The sequence below is a fragment of the Nuphar pumila genome, chromosome 11, assembly GCF_984573655.1.
Source record: "Nuphar pumila chromosome 11, dmNupPumi1.hap1.1, whole genome shotgun sequence".
Lineage (NCBI taxonomy): Eukaryota > Viridiplantae > Streptophyta > Magnoliopsida > Nymphaeales > Nymphaeaceae > Nuphar > Nuphar pumila.
This window is the reverse complement of record NC_143259.1, coordinates 7,286,946-7,308,074: the sequence shown is the minus strand read 5'-3', so window position 1 is coordinate 7,308,074 and position 21,129 is coordinate 7,286,946. Positions and strand designations below refer to the sequence as shown.

Below are 21,129 nucleotides of genomic sequence, written 5' to 3'. Positions count from 1 at the left end.
TGTTGGTCATCCATCGACGCCGACCACCTGCAGTCACCTTCTCCAGTCGCCAACAACCGTTCTTTCGCCAAGAGAGGTAGGATTTTGACTTTTCTTGATGGCTATGGATTGAATTAGTCTGTGGTTGGGTCGGTCAAGGGGGAACCTGATTCCTTTCACCTGCCGAGCCTTTTAATACGTTCTTAATTACATTCTTTCTTGACAGAAACCCAATGTTGTGGGTTGGGATTTCTTGTAGGGGAGACGATAGAGTTTGGGGGTTTCCTATTTTGGGGTTACAGTATGGATAACAATCGATTTGGGGGTTTATATCAACCCTAGTCCGAAAAGCCCAAATCTACGATTTGGGGGTTTTGGATTTTTGTTTTATAGAGGGGATTTGCATACGGTCATGAAGGGGTTTCGAGTGTTACTTTGATCTTGCTGTCATGTGTTTCAGTTTGAACTGTGCCAACAATGAATGATAAAATCTGTGTATGTGTCTTAGTTGATTTTAGTATTTGAAATTTCTGTTTAGAGGGTGTTAGTATGATTTCGGCAGACACTGAGTACGAATGTGGATTATGTGCATCTTTTTATGAGTTTTCCCTTGCTTTGTAAACCTAATGTTCTATTGTTGGGCAGTTGAGTTATTGGGTGTGCTTTTCTCTTGATGGGATCTTGGTAGTTTGGTGAAAATTATCACTCTATGTAGTTTGAAGCTTGAATAATGAGAGTTCACTGTAGTGGTCCTCAGAGTTAGGGACCAGGACTACCTATGTGTGTTTTAGGTGGTAGTTCCATGTCTTCTGCAAAAGTTAGGGATGCATCTTGTTTTGAGTTGAGCCCTGGGAGATTCTCTCGACTATTGGTCGCTTCCTTGGAGATTCAGTTTCCGTTAGAATGTTCGCGTTAATAAAATACCTGAAATAATATACCCCCGAATGTTCTCTTCTGAGATGGTCACCTGTGCATGTGTGTACCCATGGGGTAAGATAATTTAAACACAATTTTAGAACAATTAGGTATCACAGTGAGTGAAAATACTGGAGATATGTGTTTATGTTCCTTAACATGCTTTATATTCTAAGCTTGAGATGATATAAAATTATGAAATATATAGATACGAGGTAGTTGAACCATTATCTGAGAGTTGTACATGTTAATGTTATGATTGTTGCAATACACATCTCACTTATTAATGTTACACTCTGTTATTATTATAAATGTTGCATACCATACCTCTCTTGCTTATTAATGCTATACACTATGCTTTACCTGCTTAGTTATGGTTGTTGTATAACTGCTCACATACTCATGTATATGAATGTTGACTTCTGTTGCATAAACTGCTTACTTGTTTAGACATATATTGAGAATTACCTCTGGCACCCACATCACATGCTAGATTCATGACATACCTGCATTAAAAGTTACAGTTTTCCTACTAAGACATAGTAGTCTAATTCATATAATTTTTATCATTTTCAGGTAAACGAGTAGACTTATAAGCGGTTGTGAGATGAGACATTGAATCGAGATTGTTGATTTACTATTCTAGTGATTCCTTGGGTTTATGGCAATTTAAATGTTCATATCATAATGAAATGAAATACCTGTGTTGAGTTTTCTCTCAAATGTAATGTTCTGAAATGCTTAACTCTATATTGGATCTTCTTTCCGCTGAAAAAAAAATCACCTAAATTTGGGTTAAAATTTTCGGGGCGTTACAGCTCGCGCCTAGATTCATGGGATATAGATGTGCGAAGTCTTGGAGACTTAAGCTCGATGTTCAAATTGAAGCCCAAAAGAGGCTTGCGTGATATATGCCAAGTCTTGGAGACCGGAGCGAAATGTTCAACTTGTGACCCTGAGTAGGCTTTCTTGATATACGCTAAATCATGGAGACTTGAGCGTCGTTGTTGTGAACTATGACCCTTAGTGGTTTGTGCATTTCCATAAGTTTATACTTGATGTGATTGAATGCTTTTTTACCAATCAGCAATGGTTTTGATCCCGTTTAATGGGGAATACAAGTGTTGAACCTGCGATGCGATATGTGGAGTAAGGTAGCATCGAGTTCGAGGGTTTCTACAAACAGTGTTGCACTGCTTCTATTATCAAACCAGTTTTATAGAATATTGCTTTTCCAAGTAGTGATACAACAACAACAACAACAACAGCGCCATCACTGGGGTTGGCGTACATATTTTTTTAGTGCAGAATGCACTGGTTTGCCCGAGTGGCATTCGAATATCCCATAAGTAATGGTTAGACCACTGAACTCCTTTAGGACTATTGCTCACCGTAAAAGACGGTAATGGTACAGCCGCAAGTGACATGTATTTATCATGAACCAAATAGTTCAAGGGATCTTCCGTCATTGAAGAGGTTTGGAGGTCAGGTTATCCTTAAGATCTGATGATTAAACCTAGCTACTGCATTAGAGGATGCATCCAAAATGTTTTGGTAGGGTTATCCCAGTATGAGTTCTACCGTCCTACCATGGATAGGGTCAACAGGCTTCTAGGATATCTAAAATACATAGAATAATAAACCCTTAGAATGTCGTATTGATGCTGAAATTCAAGCTTCTCCCGTGTACTTGGGGGTGAATGATTAATATTGAAACAATACATTAGTTCTAGGTTCATCGATGTATGAATGAATATGCATTGTTTTGACAAGTCCTGCATAACCTTGTAAAATGTATCAAGATCAGTATACTATTGGACCAATAACTTGGATTCGTGGGATACAGATGTGCAAAGTCTTGGAGACTTGAGCAAAATGTGCCTTGAGGAGGCTTTCGCGATATACGCTAAGTCGTGAAAACTTGAGTGTCGTTGTTACGAACTATGACCCTGAGTGGTCTATGCATTTCTATAAGTTTATACTTGATGTGATTGAATGCTTTTTTACCAAATCAACAATGATTCTAACCCCGTTTAATGAAAAATACAGGTGTTGAACCTGTGATGTACGGAGTAAGGCGACATCGAGTTTCAGAATTTCTCTCGATAGTATTGCACCGCTTCCTTTATAAAACCAGTTTCATAGAATACTGCTTTTATAATCAGTGATGTTTGTAATAAAAAACTTATTTTGATAAATTGAATACATTGGTGGTTAATGAGTGCATGACCACCTACCTGTGACTCTCCTTGTGTTTTCTAAAACCGTCAACTCATTATTATTCATTTGCGTTGCTAAAAGCTTTTCTAAGTTTCGTTGTAAAGACAAAAAAAATTCATAAATTTTCATCTTAGTTTTGTTTTGAAAATTTGAGATGTTACATACGGTTTCCGTTGTGTTGAGTTCGATTGGACCCAAGTCTGAATCCGGTACCAGCATCTCAAATTAGATGTCATTTGGTCTCCCCTGGGTTCGAACCAAACCCAGCCTCGTGACTCCCCTATGTACAGTGTTACCATGTAGTTTGGATTCAGAGTCAACCTTGTCTCAACGAATTTGATTCAGAACCGGATCCAGACTCACAGTTCTAATGTTTGCATTTCATATTCGGATTCCGATCTAGCAAGAATTGGTCATGGGATTCATTCATCCGAGACCAACCCGTTTAAGGACATGGCATCATGCTGCGGACTGCAGCCATTGCTCTCAGATGCGCGGCCTCTATGCATCACAACTTCATGAAAAGTTAAAACGAACCCTCCCCCTCTCTCTGGATTGCCCGGGAATTTGAATACATCGATTGCTGGTTACGTGATCGACTCGAGCACCGCAATTTCGGGTTTCTGGTTCCCCGTCTTCTCGCCCCCCCCCCCCCCCCTTTCTCCCTCCCCTCTCGACTCGCGATGGACGTCGACGCCCCTCTGGATTTTGAGTCCGAAGATTTGCTTCTGAACCAACTCGGCTCCGCAAAGAAACGGTGATGAAATTGCCCCCCTGGATCTTGGAATTGTTTAGGGCTTCTAATTTCCTCCATTTCCCGTGATGTATGAAGTTCTCAATCTATCGAATTCTCTTTTTCTCTGTTCCAGGAGCAAAATAACCATCGGATTAGACGATCTGCTCAGCGATTTCTATGCGGAAAAGAGCAGAAACGCGAAAGAGGAGGTTAAGCGGGCGAACGTCCGTAAACGCGTGTCCTCGGAGGAGGACGACTACCCTGAGAAAAACAAGGAGGCCTTGCTGTCTAAGTTCGTCGACGAGTGCGAAAAGCAGGTAAAAAGACTACGCGCATCGTCTTTTCCTCTTTTCCGAAACCGAAAAACTTGTTTTTGTAGTGACGGGTTGTTTCTTTTTTAAATTCATCAGGTGAACGAAATAGTTACAGAAGATGAGATTCCCTCATGGGGACTCCGGGTTTTCGGCCATCAGGTTCTTCGCGATCCTTTCTGGTTTTCCAGATACTGATTTAGACGAAGGTTTCAGCTTGTTATCATATTCTGATCCCGAATTGTGCATTATTCTAGTGAATAGAGTGTATGAATGAACTAATCGTCATGATGGGTTTGGTTTGCTCTCTTATTATAAGCTTTGTTCTAAACTTTAGTCAATGTGGTCTTCAGAAGGCTTTCCCTCCATCTCTCCCGCCTGCGATTGGGAGTTGCGATCTTTTGCGACGGTTCATTGACAATGAGGTCGATCCCATGCTCAGCTTGTGTGTGGAAGAAGGTAAGGATTTTTTCATTGACAATGGGTTCGGTTCATATTGTTGTACCTCATTATTGACTCTTCAGTCAAGCGTGCTGCTAGCTCTACAATCTACTCTACAATCTGTCATAAACCCAATGTATTGTATATACTATACCGTTGTTGGTTGGCTTCTGTTGTTTTCTCATTTTATAGTGGGACATACTAAAAAGCTTAAGCTGCATGTGATGATTTCTGCATATATGGTAATAGTTAGCTGGATCCAATTTTGTGCAAAAGGATTTATGTGGTTAATGAGGGCATCAGATATTGTTAAATCTCATTTGGTCATTCCTAGACTCAAGGAGCCCATTTGTCATTCCAGTTGCGTCTCTATCAAAAATATTTGCATGATGACGAATAGCTACTCCTGTCATGCTGATGCAGTTTGTCCTTTTGGCTGTTAAATGTACCATGAAAAGGCCCCACGATCATATTCGAACTTTCAGCCTTGTCGTGCAATAATTCCTGTGATGAATTTAAATAAATTTGCTTACAATGGTCTTGATCTTCACTTATCCTCATGTATCACTGTTTTCTAGAGATGCATGAGTTAGTATGTCACCAATATTTTTCTTGATTTGCTATTTTTGATGTATAGATCAATTTTTTTTGGAAGGCCTGCTGCTAAATGACTGGCTGACAAATTTGGTGCTAACTACTGGGTCAGTCGAAGACTCTGTAGCATCATGGACCTTTCAATTGTGTAAGTTATCTCTTTGTTTTTTGGTACCGTTGAAGATAAATTATTCTACTAAATATATGCCTATTCTTGTTTGTTCTGGATGTCAGTGTTGTACTCTTCAAACGAAAAATTGCAGGCAGCTTCTTGCGACTTTTGGTGCTCAATTCTTTCATATGGTAATGAGGTAACCTTCTCCTTTTTTGGATGCGAGTGTTTGCTTGCAAATCTATTTCCTACATATGCATGCAATATTTTCCTACATATGTATGTCATGCAGTGGAATCTTTAGCATTTTTATGACTTTTGCAGGTTAATCATCCATGGCTTAATTGGACCCCCAGCTATTCAAAGCTAAAAGATGCCCTTGCAATATATGGATATCTTTGGATTTTTTCTATCCATGCTCAGAAAAATGATGCCATTGGTTTGCCCTTTTTTCTGCCAATTTGCTTTCATGTCATTTCTACAATTTGTCAAAAATGTGTTGGATCTTCAAGCCTTTACTTATTTAAGGCATTGTTTGAACCTTTTTTTGATAACTTTTGTATGATAACTATTGAATTTTTATTTGCCTCTTTCAGCAATATCTTGATGGCTATGTCACACGGACACACCATTTTGCCCTCCGTACCCATGTTGACACGTGTGTCCCTGTGTCGACACACGTTGACACCTGGACACGCCATTTTACCCTCCGTACATACAAGTTTGTATTCAATTTATAATTTATATTTTCAGTATATAATATCTATTTTAGATATAGCATATATATGTGAAGAATCCTTGCAAACAATCAAGTTTTCAAATAACTTGATACTTCAAATATTCAATACACAAAATAAATGCAGAGTCTTTATAAGCTTTACACCACAAAAGAAGTGCAATAAATGCACAGTGTTTATAAGCTTTACCTTAAGGAGACAACTCCTTACTCTAATACATACATACAATGGGCTCACATAGCCCTTATTTATAAGCAAACTTAAGAGACGTTGGGCTATTCCCAACAGCTCTTATTAGAGACGTTGGGAATCAGCCCAACGTCTATATTTTTAAAACTGTGTACACAGTCAATGGCTGACTGTACTGTGTACAAAAACACTATATAAAAAAAAACAAAAATAAGAAATGAAAAAAATTACAAAAATAAAAAAAATAAAAAGGAGGAATTACAATCATATTCAAAAACACGAATATGCGTAAAATGTTGAAATAACTAAAATACCCCTACAACTAATACAATAAAGAAATATATATTTTATATATACAAGTAGATGAATACATATACATATATGAAATATATATATATATATATGTATATGTATCTTCTTTTATATATATAAAATATATATAGAAAATACATTGTCTTATAAATTACAATTTAACCCCCCCCCCTCAAACTTAGGGCAAGATGACCGAAAGTTTACCAAGGAGGAAATTGAACCGCGGAGCACACAAAGCTTTGGTGAAGAAATCTGCCAACTGATAGTCTGAAGTTACATATGGAAGATCTATAACTCCTTTCAGATACGCTTCTCGAATATAGTGACAGTCCATCTCAATGTGTTTAGTTCGCTCATGAAAAATATGATTTTTGGCAATGTATATTGCACTCTTGTTATCACAACATAGCTTGGTGGACCCTTCTATTGAGATCCCCATGTCTTCTAATAGCTGATGAATCCATACAATTTCCATGGTAGTAGTCGCCATGACACGATATTCAGCTTCTGTTGAGGATAGAGACACTTTTTGCTGCTTCGTACATCTCCATGAAATCAGCGAGTCTCCTAAAAACATACAAAAACCAATGGTGGAGTGACGGTTATTTGAGTCACCTCCCCAGTCAGAGTTAGTATAAGCAATTAATTTTAATTCAGAAGAAGAGGATAAGAATACTCCCTTGTTTAGTGTGCCTTTTATGTATCTCACAATCCACAAGATGACACTCATGTGAACTGATGTTGGTGCATGTTGGAACTGACTTGCAGTATGAACTGCATGAGAGATATCTGGTCTAGTAATACTCAGATACATCAAAGATCCCACAAGCTGTCCGTAGGGGGTGGGATCGAAGAGAGGAATACCATCATCAATCTTCATTTTGGCTCTTACTATAGTAGGAGTTTCACAAACCTTATCATCTATAATACCTGACCGGTCAATAATCTCAGAGGCAAGCTTAGTTTGAGATAAAAAATACCCTCTATAAGAGTAAGCTACTTCAATACCCAAAAAATAAGTTAGAAATCCCAAATCAGACATTTCAAACCTATTATTCAAAATTGATTTTATGCTTTTAACCCCTTTAGAATCACTTCCGGTTATAAGCATATCTTCCACATATAAGAGCAGAATGACAATCCCTGCATTGGTTTTTCTAACAAATAAGGCAGTGTCAGTGAAACGGGAAGAAAAACCATTTTCTAACATTACGGAGTTAAATCTATCATACCAAGCCTTAGAGGCTTGTTTTAAACCATAAAGTGCTTTTCGAAGACGAAGCACTTTTCCTTTGGGAGTCTCCATTCTTGGTGGAGCATCCATATATACCTCTTCATTCAGATCACCATTTAAGAAGACGTTTTTAACATCCATTTGATAGATGTTCCATTTGTTAATTGAGGCAACGGTAATGAGACATCGGGCAGTGGCCATTCGGGCCACAGGGGCAAAAGTTTCTTCATAGTCAATCCCGTATTCTTGACTATATCCCTTTGCAACTAATCGAGCCTTATATCTCTCAAGAGATCCATCGCTTTTAGTTTTTACCTTAAATACCCATCTACACCCTATTGTTTTCTTATCCTTAGGAAGATCTTGGAACTCCCAAGTCTTTGCCCTGTTGAGAGCTGAAAGCTCACATTCCATTGCTTTCAGCCATTCATCATTCTTTTTGGCTTCTTCGAAGTTTTTGAGTTCTATATAGGAATGAATGGCGCTAAGGCAGGCTCTATGTTTAGGAGTAAACGAATCATATGAAATAAACCTAGAAGGCATCTTTCTACTTCTCTCAGTTCTTCGTAGGTTTTCATCACTAAGTTCACTGAAATTTTCAATTGCACTCCTAAAACTGTTTTTATCTCTATGGGTATATGTTATAGGATCTCTCAATACTCCTTCACTTCTATGTTGGGAGATAGGTGGATGGGAAGAGCCATCTTCTTTATCATTGACGTCATTATGAATGAAATCGTCATCACTATCATCATCATGTGCTAACATTTCAAATAAAAAGGAGTAATCCATGTTTTCTTCAAAGGGTTCACTCCTTTCAAAACCATTAACATTTTCCAGAAAACTCGCATTTCTGGAAACATATAGCTTGTCATTCTCAATATCATAACAACGAAACCCTTTTTGGGTTTTAGAATATCCAAGAAAAGCACGGGCAATGGCTTTTGGCGAAAACTTGTTATTCTTGTCAGTAAGAACGAAACATTTGCAACCAAAAATTCTCAATCGACTATAGTCGAGTTCTTTGGTATACAATTTTTCAAAAGGCGAGATATTGTTCAAGTTTTTAGAAGGTAGCCGATTTATCAGATAGATAGATGCTAAAGCCGCTTCAGCCCAAAAACCTTTTAGGATGTTTTGAGAAGCAAGTAATGTTCGAGTTGTCTCTATTATATGTCTATGCTTCCTTTCGGCTAATCCATTTTGTTGAGGGGTTTTGGGATAAGATCTTTGGTGAAGAATACCATGACTTTCAAGATAATTTTTGAATTCACTTGAAAGGTATTCTCCACCAGAGTCAGTTCTAAAAATTTTTAGATTCTCATTAAATTGATTTTTAATCATCATATGATAGGTTTTAAAAATTAAGAAAACTTCATATTTGTGTTTAAGAAAATAAATCCAACAATATCTCGTGTAGTCGTCAACAAAAATAACATAATATGCAAAGCCTCCTTTTGATAGGATGGGTGCCGGTCCCCGTACATCCGAATGGATAATTTCAAAAGGTCTTGTTGTAAACATAGATCTTTCACAAAAAGGCAATTTTTTCATTTTCCCAAGAATACAGTCATTACAAGTTAAATCACTTTTACATAGACTTTTAACAAAAGGTAAATGAGAATTTTTTGCAATATTTGGATGTCAAAGTCTCTTGTGCCACACATTAATATCCTTTTGTTGGACAACATTACAAAACGGGTTCTTTGGAATTTGAAGTTAATCGCCCTTCCTAGAGCCTTCCCCAATCAATCTCCCAGTCCGGCGATCCTGTATCCAACATTTGTTAGATGAGAACTTTATATCACACCCATGATCTGAGAGTTGAGAAACAGAAAGCAAATTTAAGTTTAATTTGGGTATAAATCTAATTTTTGGAATAAAGAACCCTTGTTTTTCGAAATTTCTTATTCCTTTTACTTCAAGAGATGTTCCATCCGCAGTTGAAACTAGGGGTGGCAAAACCTGACACGACCCGCCAACCCGCCTCTTAGGCGGGTTCGGGTTGGGCTTAAGCCAACCCGTTTAATAAACGGGTCGACCCGCGTAACCCGTTTATTAAACAGGCCGGGTTCGGGTTGGGGGTATGCCAACCCGCCAACCCGGCTGACCCATTTAATAAACGGGTTAGGCGGGTGGGTCAACCCGCCAACCCATCTGCCAACCCGCCAACCCGACCCGCCAACCTGACCCGTGAACCTGAGAACCCGTTTACCCGACCCAACCCATTTATTAAATGGGTTGGCGGGTCGTGTCGAGTTACCCGTTTATTAAACAGGTCGGGTTCGTGTTTGCCACAGCCGACCCGTTTAATAAACGGGTCGGGTTCGGGTTGAGGTATGCTGACCCGCCAACCTGTCGGGTCGACCCGCCAACCCGACACGATTGCCACCCCTAGTTGAAACAAAAGATGGAGAGGGATTTTTTGAGTATTCAGAAAAAGAACTAAAACTTGGGGTGATGTGAAAAGAAGCACCTGAATCTAAAAGCCAAGAGGTCTTACCGAGAGGAGAAGAGGTTGACATGGCGGCTTCGGAAATAGCCATTTTTAAAAAAGGTTGAAATGCATCCATGATTTGTTGCAACGAAAGAGCTCCATTTGAAGATGATGAGCACTCTTCCTTTTGAGGTCGGAATGTAGCCATGGCAAGTAACTTTTTCCACTTTGGGCAAATAGGCTTGATATGCCTCGGTTTCTTACAAAAATGACATAAAAGCTTGCTATAATCCTTCTTCCCTCCTTGACCACTTGAGTTTTGATTCTTGAAGTGAGGAGGCTTGTAGGTCCTTAAGTTGCTCCCCGGTCTTGAGATGACATTAACTCCTTCATTTTCTTCATTATAGGAAGGTGTAGCTAGAACACTTGGTTTGTTCTTGCTTATACCCATACAAGTCTCTTCCTCACTTAGTTTAGTAATTACATCTTCAAGAGAGGGGGAAGTGAAGGTGGATAAAAGAGAAGATCGGATTTGTTCGAATTCAGGCCTAAGCCTATTCAAAAAATTAAAAAATCTATCTTCTTCCAATTGTTTATAACGAAGCTCTATGGCTTCTCCACTCCACTTGGGTTCGAGCATAGCAAGCTTATCCCAAATAGAAGATAGTTCGGCAAAATACTCCGTTATAGTCGTCTCTCCTTGACGAAGAGTTAGAGCTCTCTTTTAGAGGTAATATTTATGAGACAGGTCTCTAGAGGTGTACATCTTCTCAAGGTACTCCCACGCTTGAGAAGCCTTCTTAAACTTGATAATATTGACGTTAATTCTTGTTTCTACGGATGAGAAAATCCATGAGAGGATTTTAAAATTCCTCATCTCCCATTCTTCATGCTTTTTGGTGTAGTCTTCAAGAGCCTTGACTCTTTCTTCGCCTTCAAGGATTTTTATTTCTCATTTTTCCATCAAGGTTATCTTTGGCTCCGGTTCGGGAATCGAGCCTTGAACATAACCCCAAAGCCCTTTTCCTTTAATATGAGCCTCCATGTTTCCGGCCCAGACGTGATAGTTGGATCCATTGAGTTTGAAGCCGAGAGAAAAATGAGAGTATTTTTCACCCATTAGAGAGGAGAGATGATGAAAAAGAATACGTATCACAAAAGGATTTTTAGATCTTTCTTGATAGAAGAGTCTTCTAAAATATTGGATGAACAAGTGAATCCACTTCAATCACCAAAAAAATCGAGGGCACACTTTTTGAGGCACCCGAAAAAGTGAGAATCCACACGATCCTTTTTTTTTCTCCAACCTTGCTCTGATACCATGTAAAAAATCCTTGCAAACAATCAAGTTTTCAAATAACTTGATACTTCAAATACTCAATACATAAAATAAATGCACAGTGTTTATAAGCTACACCACAAAAGAAGTGCAATAAATGCACAGTGTTTATAAGCTCTACCTTAAGGAGACAACTCCTTACTCTAATACATACATACAATGGGCTCACATAGCCCTTATTTATAAGCAAACTTAAGAGACGTTGGGCTATTCCCAACAGCTCTTATTAGAGACGTTGGGAATCAGCTCAACGTCTATATTTTTAAAACTGTGTACACAGTCAATGGCTGACTGTTGTACACTGTACACAGTCAGCCACTGAATGTGTACAAAAACATTATATAAAAAAACAAAAATAAGAAATGAAAAAAATAAAAAAATAAAAAAATAAAAAGGAGGAATTACAATCATATTAAAAAACATGAATATGCGTAAAATGTAGAAATGACTAAAATACCCCTATAGCTAATACAATAAAGAAATATATATTTTATATATACAAGTAGATGAATACATATACATATATGAAATATATATATGTATATGTATCTTCTTTTATATATATAAAATATATATAGAAAATACATTGTCTTATAAATTACAATTTAACAATATATTTATATTATATTCAATTTATTTTGTATTCATGTGATATATATATAGCCGTGTCCCTGTATCCACATTTTTTGGAATTGCCGTGTCGTACTCTCCGTACCTGCACCCACGCCCATACCCATATGACATAGCTTGATGGACTGCTTGACATAGAATTTTTCATTTACTAAAAAATCATTTTCAACTTTTATTGTAGCCTTTTCATGGGCACGTGTGCACTTTGTTACAGTTTTCTGATGGCAATTTCCAGTATTTATTTATGTTAGCTTGAAAAATGGTTGAGTACTTGTTCTTCTGAATGCATTTTCTATACACTTTTCTGTTTTCATTACTTTCCATTTTTTTCTGAACACTTTTATGAACTGTTTCTTCTGATTTACAAATTTTTTTGATGGCAATTTCCAGTATTTATTTATGTTAGCTTGAAAAATGGTTAAGAGTACTCATTGTTCTGAATGCATTTTCTATGCACTTTTTTGTTTTCATTACTTTCCATTTTTTTCCGAACACTTTTTTGAACTGTTTTTTTCTGATTTACAGTAATACTTGCTATGGAAGCTATACATCTTCTTAGACAACTTATTGAGAGATATAGAGAGAGGAACAAAGATTTGCATATGGTTTTTATTGATTTGGAGAAGGCATACGATAGAGTACCTAGGGATGTTCTCTGGTGGACAATGATGAAGAAAGGTGTTTCTCTTAAGTACGATATGTACGATGTCCACACTTGTGGAGGGGGGTGACAACCAATTTTCCTATAATGGTTGGGTTACATCAAGGATCTGCATTAAGCCCTTTCCTATTTGCTATAGTGATGGATGAGCTTACGAGATCAATTCAAGAAAATGTGCCATGGTGTATGTTGTTTGCTGATGATATTGTTTTGATTGATGAGTCTAGAGCTGGGGTTAATGCTAAGTTAGAATTATGGAGACATACATTGGAAGCAAGAGGTTTTAAGTTGAGTAAGAGTAAGACAAAATATATGGAATGTCGGTTTAGTAAGCAACGAAGTAGTGATGGGAGTGTAGTGAAGCTTGGTGAACAATAAATATCGGTGGATGACTGTTTCAAATATTTGGGATCTATCATTCAAAAGTATGGAGAAATTGATGGAGATGTAAATCATAGGATAAAGGTTGGGTGGATGAAATGGAAAAGTGCAACTGGAGTGTTGTGCGATCGTAGAATGCCATTGCGGTTGAAGGAAAAGTTTTATAGGATGACAATTAGGTCTGCTTTACTATATGGTACAGAATGTTGGGCTGCCAAGAGACATCATATTCAAAAAATGAGTGTAGCTGAGATGCATATGCTTAGATGGATGTGTGAAAATACAATAAAAGATAAGATTCGAAACGAGGAGATACGTAAGAAGGTAGGCGTTGCATCCATTGAAAATAAGATGACAGAGAATCGTTTACGGTGGTTTGGACATATTCGGCGAAGGCCTAATGATGCTCCAGTTAGAAGGATGGAGAAATGGAAAAATATGTTAGTTAAAAGAGGTCGGGGTAGGCCTAAGAAGACTTGGATGGAGATGATAGGAAAGGATATGAATGCTTTGAACCTCACCGAGGACATGGCAATGGATAAAAATGATTGAAGGAGAAGGATTCATGTGGAAGACCCAGAATGATTTTCTTTTTTGGTTCATATCGCCGACCCCAATTGTTTTGGGATGAAGGCGTAGTTGTTGTTGTTGTTGTTGTTGTAGTAGTAATACCTGCTAAAACTGACTTAAATTTACAGTAACAGTGTAACGCTATGCTATGCATATTAAACATTTTCGTATTATTTTGCATCTTAAAACAATAAATCTTATGGATCTCAACTGAACTCACATTGCCCACTGTTATTTAGATTGCATACTGCTAGAAGTGAAAAAGCGGTCTGGGAGTTATATGTCTGATCTCTAAATTTTTAAAGTCTTCCTGCTCATCTTGATTATGTTGGAACCAGTAGCATATTTATATGTAGAAGGTTTGGTTGTTAACATATCAATAATATTTCAGATACAGCTTTTGTTGGGCCACCCCGTAATGTCAGATTCTTGGTCAAGTTTATTGCTGCTTGTTGTCAATCAAGGTTTGCTAAGAATTGGAATTCAAAATTCTTAATAGCTTCTTAACCACAATACTTTTATATAGCAGTTTCAAAGGAGTCATTTATTTCATTATGGAGCTCAGAAACCCTTGTGCTGGTGTTAAGGGCGACATTCATTTGTTGAAATTTGCAGTATTGCACGTTCAATCTTTTCAGTTACAGAGGTGGAGAGCTTACTTGGTGTAGTTATTAGTTTCTTCTTGGATCGTCAACTTCAAGGGATTTTGTTGCTTCTGCAAGAATGCTTGCTATCAGCCATGAGTTTCTTTACTGATGATGAATGGAAAGTCAGCTCCAAGGGCGTAGCAAAATCTATTGCTGCCAGGTAGTGTATCAGTTTTTGAACTATTAATTGATACTTTGATTTCTCAATCTGTGTCTGTGCAGGCATGCATGAGAAACTTTGGCTATCTGTGCAACCAGTCCCTCCTTCTCTCTCATTAAATGAATAAATAAATTATATATACACACACTTTTGTGATGTTAACATCTTTTTAATATTTTGAATTACTCTTTACATTTTTAGACATTTAAATTTGTTATTTTCCCGAGAAAGAAAATTTTGTTTAATTTATTGCAAGATCTCGATACCAAGATTATGACATTGTTTTAAAGTTCGTGGCACACTTTTCATGGATTTACTGTTTATTGTTAGATTTCTGTTTCAGTTTTTGGTTATGGGGTGATCCCATTATTGTGGGAAGCTAGATTTGGCCTTAACTCTGGACTGGGTAATAATGATAAATGGTGCTTTCAGTTTCTCATGGAGTGTTTTTTGTAAAATAACTCTTTGTTCACTGCAGCATTCGAAAGGATTTAAATTGCTTGCGAATTGTGGATTGTATAACTGGGGTTGACATGCGTAGCAAGCACTTTCGAAGTGAGGTGGCATATCAGATCCTCATAAATTGTTTGGACCACAAGGTAATATCTTCCATTCATATTCATCATTGTGGTTTCTACCCTCATTTTTCCAGCTAGAAGAAAACTGTATACATATGTTTGTGGGATGGGAAATATAGTATGGGAAAGAGCTTTTTTTGTCATTGCCTTATGTGTGTATGGAACAAACTTTTGTATTCCTCTAAAAGTGCTTTTGTAGATTTAGATATCAGTCTACTTCAAAGGTCACAACTAATGGTAACTCTCACCAAGCTAAACATTGAGAGAATATGTGTAAGTTGCTGTTTAGTTTCTAATATTGGTCATGAGTCTCTAGGTCACTATTTCTCCATGTCCAATTACCTGCATGACCTGATCGTCAGCTGCACAAGAATATAAATTTTTATGTCAATGTAATAAATGACATGGTATTTTCTTGTATATTGGAAAATGAAACTTATAAATTTTTTGTATATTTGGATAATTATATTATGAAAATTTTATGGAAATTAAAATCTCAAGAGAATATCATGACAATTCTTTTGGACTTGAACAAACTTTTTGTATTGATTTATTTTGCTTTCTCTATGTGATTGATACTTTCCACTTCTTTTTAATGTTCTTGTAATAAGAATATTGAAAAAAGCAAAGTTTTAGCATTGTATACTTTACATTTTATAACTATCTAGTTTTCCTTAAAATCTGTTTGAATCAGAGTTACCGGAAGCTTCTTACATAAGTGGGAAGCCCGCTTCCCGGAAGCGCGATACTCCTCACTTCCGAAACTTGATGAGAATCTCAATTCTCCCATGCTTCTCACTCACTTCCATGTGCTTTCTTTAAATTGGCAGTCATCATTTTTAGATTTTGTTAAAAATTTAATATTTACACTAATAAATCATGAAATTTAAGAATAATCACTTTTATTTTAGTTTTTATTTGCATTCTATTTTGATTCCCATTAATTTCTTATATTGATGTTTTTTTATTCCTCGCTTCCCGCTTCCTATGCATTTTAAAATGCATCGCTTCTCTATTTTGCTTCCCCTATCGTCGCTTCCTAGTCTGGCAACCTTGGTTTGAAATCTTTTTAGAACTTTCATCACCAAATAAATGGTGACTCCGGTCTCTATTGGTATGCCTTTCTTTGTGAGTTAAAATTTCTTCAGAACAGTGTCAAACTAAATTCTTATGTGTGCATAAACACACACACATGATTCTGCAACACTAAAATGGGACTTTTACATAACTAGTGACACATGACCCAACAACTTGTTAAGATTGTGTACCTACTATATATATATATAATTGCTAGAATATGAGAACTAATGTGTGAACCATGATTTTCATGAATTTTTTGTTCTTTTCTCTTGAATCTAACCACACGGATGTGATCTACATGCTTGGTTTTATAAGAACCCGCTCTTGAATCATCCAATTTTGATGCATAAACGAGATTTTTTTAAGGCTTTAAAATCAATGGCTCACAATCTTTATAAATATTCAAGCATTCAAATTCACATTTTCATCGAAAATGCATGATCCAATGGTTGATTCCTAGCAAATTCACCATGCCAAGCACATCCACATGGTTGGATTTGCAAAAAAAGTGTTGGAAATGCCCATATTTTCAGTTCTCATATTCTAGTGACTATATATATTATATATATATATATATATATATATATTTAGTTGTATGTAAACCAAAATACCCCTGGGTATTTCAGTCATTTTCTATTTTAATAGAGTCAGCCCACTAGGGTTTGACTTTGTATTTTTCCTTTTTATTTTTGTTTTTGTTTTTTTATGCTTTTTATATCATGTGACTGATTGGGACAGCCCCAACTAGTTGTTGGGCTGCTCCAAACAGTCATAAATATGACCATTGGGGGCTAGCCCAACAACTAGTTGGGCTGCCCCCACTCTCTCTCTCATTTGGTTATAAATAGGGGTTTTTATGCTTTCCCCTTGTATTCTCTAATGCTTTCCAAGCATTTGTTAACAAAGGATATATTATTTTTTACCTTGTGAGTTGTTGATGTGTATTTTCATTGTATGAATTCCCTTGGTCCATAGGTAACCACTATTGTATTAATATCTCATTGTAGCATTTGTGACATTTCTTTGATTTATTATTGGTTTCATTACATGGTATCAAAGCCATCAATTGAAGATCTTGTTCGTGTGGACGTGTGATCGTGAGCTCGTGGTGTCCAAAGAGTACTTTGCTTTTATTCTCTCTCTCTCTCTCTCTTCCTCTCTTTCTATCTTTTCTTTGTAAAATGTAGGATGAACGAGAAGTTATCATCTCCATTCCCGTGAGACTCAATGATACAAATTATGATGTGGTCATCCATAGTGAAAAACAAAATATTGGAAAAGGGTCTATGGGGTTTAGTTGATAGCATCGAAAGAGAACCTAAGCTTGTGCTTACCAAGATCGAAAATGACAAGGAATTAGTGTTTCAAGGAGAATAAATGTCTAAAGCCTTTGCGAATATGAAAAAAGGTGGAAAGAGTGGAGGATAGGTCATTCCAAGATCATTGGATGACTCATCAATAGTGTCGACATCAAGAAGTGCTCAAGTTTGGCAAAATAACCATGAGTTAGCCATTAGTTTTTAGGTATTGAAGTCGCATATTTACCTCGTGGTTATTTTTTGTTTCAGACTAAGTATGCTATCAAGATAATAAAGTGATCCATGCTCTCTGATGAGAAATACTCCAGAGGTCATCAATGCAAGATAAAAAAAGATGATAGAGAACCTCTGAAGGACCCAACTTCATATAGACAAATGGTTGAAGTTTCAACTTATTTTTCTATTACTAAGCCTGATATTTCTCATGCCATTCATTTTGTTAACCAATTTCAGCATGCTCCAACAACAATATATGAGTGTTGTAATGAAGATTATTAAATATATTAGAAACTCTATAAATTATGGTTTATTTCTTTAATCTTCCTCCTCCTTAGAAGTTATTGCATATTCTGATTCTGATTGGGGGGAGATGTGAATGATAGACGTTCAACCACCGATTCATGTGTTTTTATAGGTAATTCTCTAATTTCGTGGAGATGAAAAAAGCAACAAAATGTGTCTTTTTCTTTCACAGAAGCAAAGTATTATGTCATGACAACAACTACTTCTGAATTAATATGGTTGAGATAATTGTTAGAAGATTTGAGAATTCACATTGCAGAACCCTCAAGACTGTGTTGTGACAACAAGACCACAATATAGATAGCAATCAATCATACATTCTATGAAAGGTCCAAGCACATTGAAATGGATTGCCGTTACGTTCGTGAAAAATTTCTAAAGAAGACCATCACGTTGCTATATGTACCATCTGAGTATCAACTGACAGACTTCTTCACTAAAGCGCTCCTCTCACCTAGATTTCACTTCTTCCTTAGCAAACTCTCAGTTGTTGCACCGTGAGTTTGAAGGGGGTGTTAAAGATTATGTATATATATATATATAGATATATATATATATGTGTGTGTGTGTGTTAATATATATATATATATATATATATATATATATATATATATATATATATATATATATATATATATATATAGTTGTATATAAATCGAAATACCCATGAAGAGTATTTTGATCATTTTCTATTGTAATAGGGGTCAGCCCACTAGGGGCTTTGTATTTTTTCTTTTTCTTTTTCTTTTTTATGCTTTTTATATCATGTGACTGATTTGGGACAGCCCCAACTAGCTGTTGGGCTGCTCCCAACAGTCATAAATATGGCAGTTGGGGGCTAGCTCAACAGCTAGTTGGGCTGCCCCCACTCTCTCTCTCTCTCTTATTTGGTTATAAATAGGGGTTTTCTCCATGTATTTTCTAATGCTTTCCAAGCATTTGTTAATGAAGGATATATTATTTTTTACCTTGTGAGTTGTTGATGTGTATTTTCATTGTGTGAATTCCCTTGGTCTATAAGTGACTGCTATTGTATTGATATCTCATTGAATCCTTTGTTGCATTTCTTTGAGATATTGTTGATTTCATTACACAACTTTGTGTCTCATCCTGCAGCTCATGGCCTTGTGATCAGGGTCCATATCAATTATGGCAAAAAGGTGCTCCTGCCCCCTCTCCTTTAGGACCCATACACTAAAGTAGTAAAATGTTAAGAACGGGGCAATTCCAATGCACAGTGAAAGACAGAAAATTTCACTGTGCATCTGGGTTGTGTGTGTGGGAGGAAGATAATTGGGTCTGTCCCGATCATTTGCTTCCTGCTACATTTGAACCAAGATGAGCATTGATAAGGCCAAGCCCATTCTTAACACTGTCTATTAGGTGATGAAAGGAATGACCTGAATTTGGAATTGGTGATTAATGCAATTTGGAATGTATCTGGTTATGAAGGAAAACGTGCTACTTTAAAGACTTGTGTCATGTACTCAAGTGTATCAGTGGTTTAATGCATCTTGAATGTTGATTTGGTTATTTATTTTCAGATTGAATTTGCAGAAAGAGCCTTCTACATTTATTGCAGTTAATTTTGTTTTAATTTTTTTTAAAGTTTTCTCTCTCATGCTAAAAGCAAATTTGGCATACTAGTTTTTTCCGCTTTTGCTGAATATCTTTTACCAAATTACCACCATCTTGGTTTAATCTTTTATAGAACTTTGTGTACTCACAGGATGATGATGCAGAAGAGGTTCTTAGATTGGTTGCATCGATTAATATGAAGGATAAGCTTTGCAACTTTTTCCAAATTTATTTGTACTTGGTGCTGGCTGATAATTGGCTCTTGTCTAATTCTCTTTTGGAAGAAAGGCCAGTACTTCTTACCGTCTGGGGTTCATTTCTTCGCAATTGTTCCTGTCACATTACCAGCACAGACTGGAGGCCCTATGCATCAAAGGTGCAGAGGCAAAAAACTGCCTATGCTTTCTGTGCATACATGTGGTTTATAGTTTATGTTTAAAAACAAGTAATTATTTTCATGCAGGTGCGGAACAAAGCTTCATATCTTCTGCAATTTTACCAATGTGAACAGAAGCAGCAGCTCTGAAAGATGTCCAGAGTAATTCACTTTTATTCTTTAGCTTTATGCTACATTTTTGGCCAAACAGTTTCAGCCTTTTTCAGATGGCTCTGCACCGCATTGGAAATATGATTCCATAGTTCAAGGGAGATATTGACTTGCACTGGAGCCAGTACTTGTAGCATAAGAAAACTCCTGGTGGCTATGTGCAGTTGGGGGTATGCCTTTGATTGGTGCAGTTGAATATGTGAGGTCCATGGATGGTTGATTCATGTGGTTGGTTCTTGTAAAGCTTGCCACCAGACAAGCCCTTAATGTGAAGTCTAGTTTACTTTTGGGAACTGCATGCTTCTGGTAAAATTTGACATTCAGATTAGAGTGGTGCAAAATGTGGCAATGATGGTCGTGTCCTCAATCTGGAGTTTTACCTGGTAGGGAGGTGAGCCCATTAAGTGACCTGGTTCTCAGTAAGGGTTTTCCTTCGTCATCATAAAAAAAGTGATACTGAATTTGACAAATATCCAAATTTGATGGATATCTGAATCTATTTACATGTTAAAAACTGGTTTGGTATAGCTTTTCATCATCTGAATCGGAATCCAAATTCAAATATGTTACGGTTAAATATTGGTTATAAGGTAAGGAACTAATGATTTATTTATTTTTAGATCAAACATGGTTTGTTTATTAGAAAATTTGTTTTGAATCATGTGATTATGACAAGTAATTACGTTTTCAAAGGGTTTCAAAAATCAACGGCCCATAATGTAGCAAAATTTCATAACCCAAAAATCAACGGGCTAGACCTGTAACAGTTTGGGAGCCTTGTGTTGGGATGGAAACAAGCAGGTCTGGCAACTAGTTGGATCAGGGTTGATCCGGACCCACCCAAATAAGTATTAATCTGGTTTGGGTTCAGGTTCTATTGGGTCACGAAAATAGAATCCC

General features: G+C 36.8%; 1 protein-coding gene across 2 annotated transcripts; it reads left to right on the top strand.

The window, feature by feature from the left end:
• The first annotated feature begins 3,595 nt into the window (after positions 1-3,595).
• On the top strand, positions 3,596-20,743 carry LOC149821801 (actin protein 2/3 complex subunit-like protein). Of its 2 annotated transcripts, none has more exons than XM_089980924.1 (12): positions 3,596-3,871; positions 3,984-4,167; positions 4,261-4,323; positions 4,515-4,620; positions 5,258-5,344; positions 5,431-5,507; positions 5,633-5,747; positions 14,190-14,262; positions 14,414-14,605; positions 15,084-15,204; positions 19,834-20,058; positions 20,146-20,743. In XM_089980924.1, the coding sequence occupies exons 1-12, from the start codon at positions 3,798-3,800 to the stop codon at positions 20,206-20,208; spliced, it is 1,380 nt and encodes a 459-aa protein (XP_089837050.1). In that variant the 5' UTR covers positions 3,596-3,797; the 3' UTR covers positions 20,209-20,743. The 2 variants fall into 2 exon arrangements, with proteins under 2 accessions (XP_089837050.1, XP_089837049.1); XM_089980923.1 differs by having other exon boundaries at positions 5,240-5,344.
• The last annotated feature ends 386 nt before the right edge of the window (positions 20,744-21,129 follow it).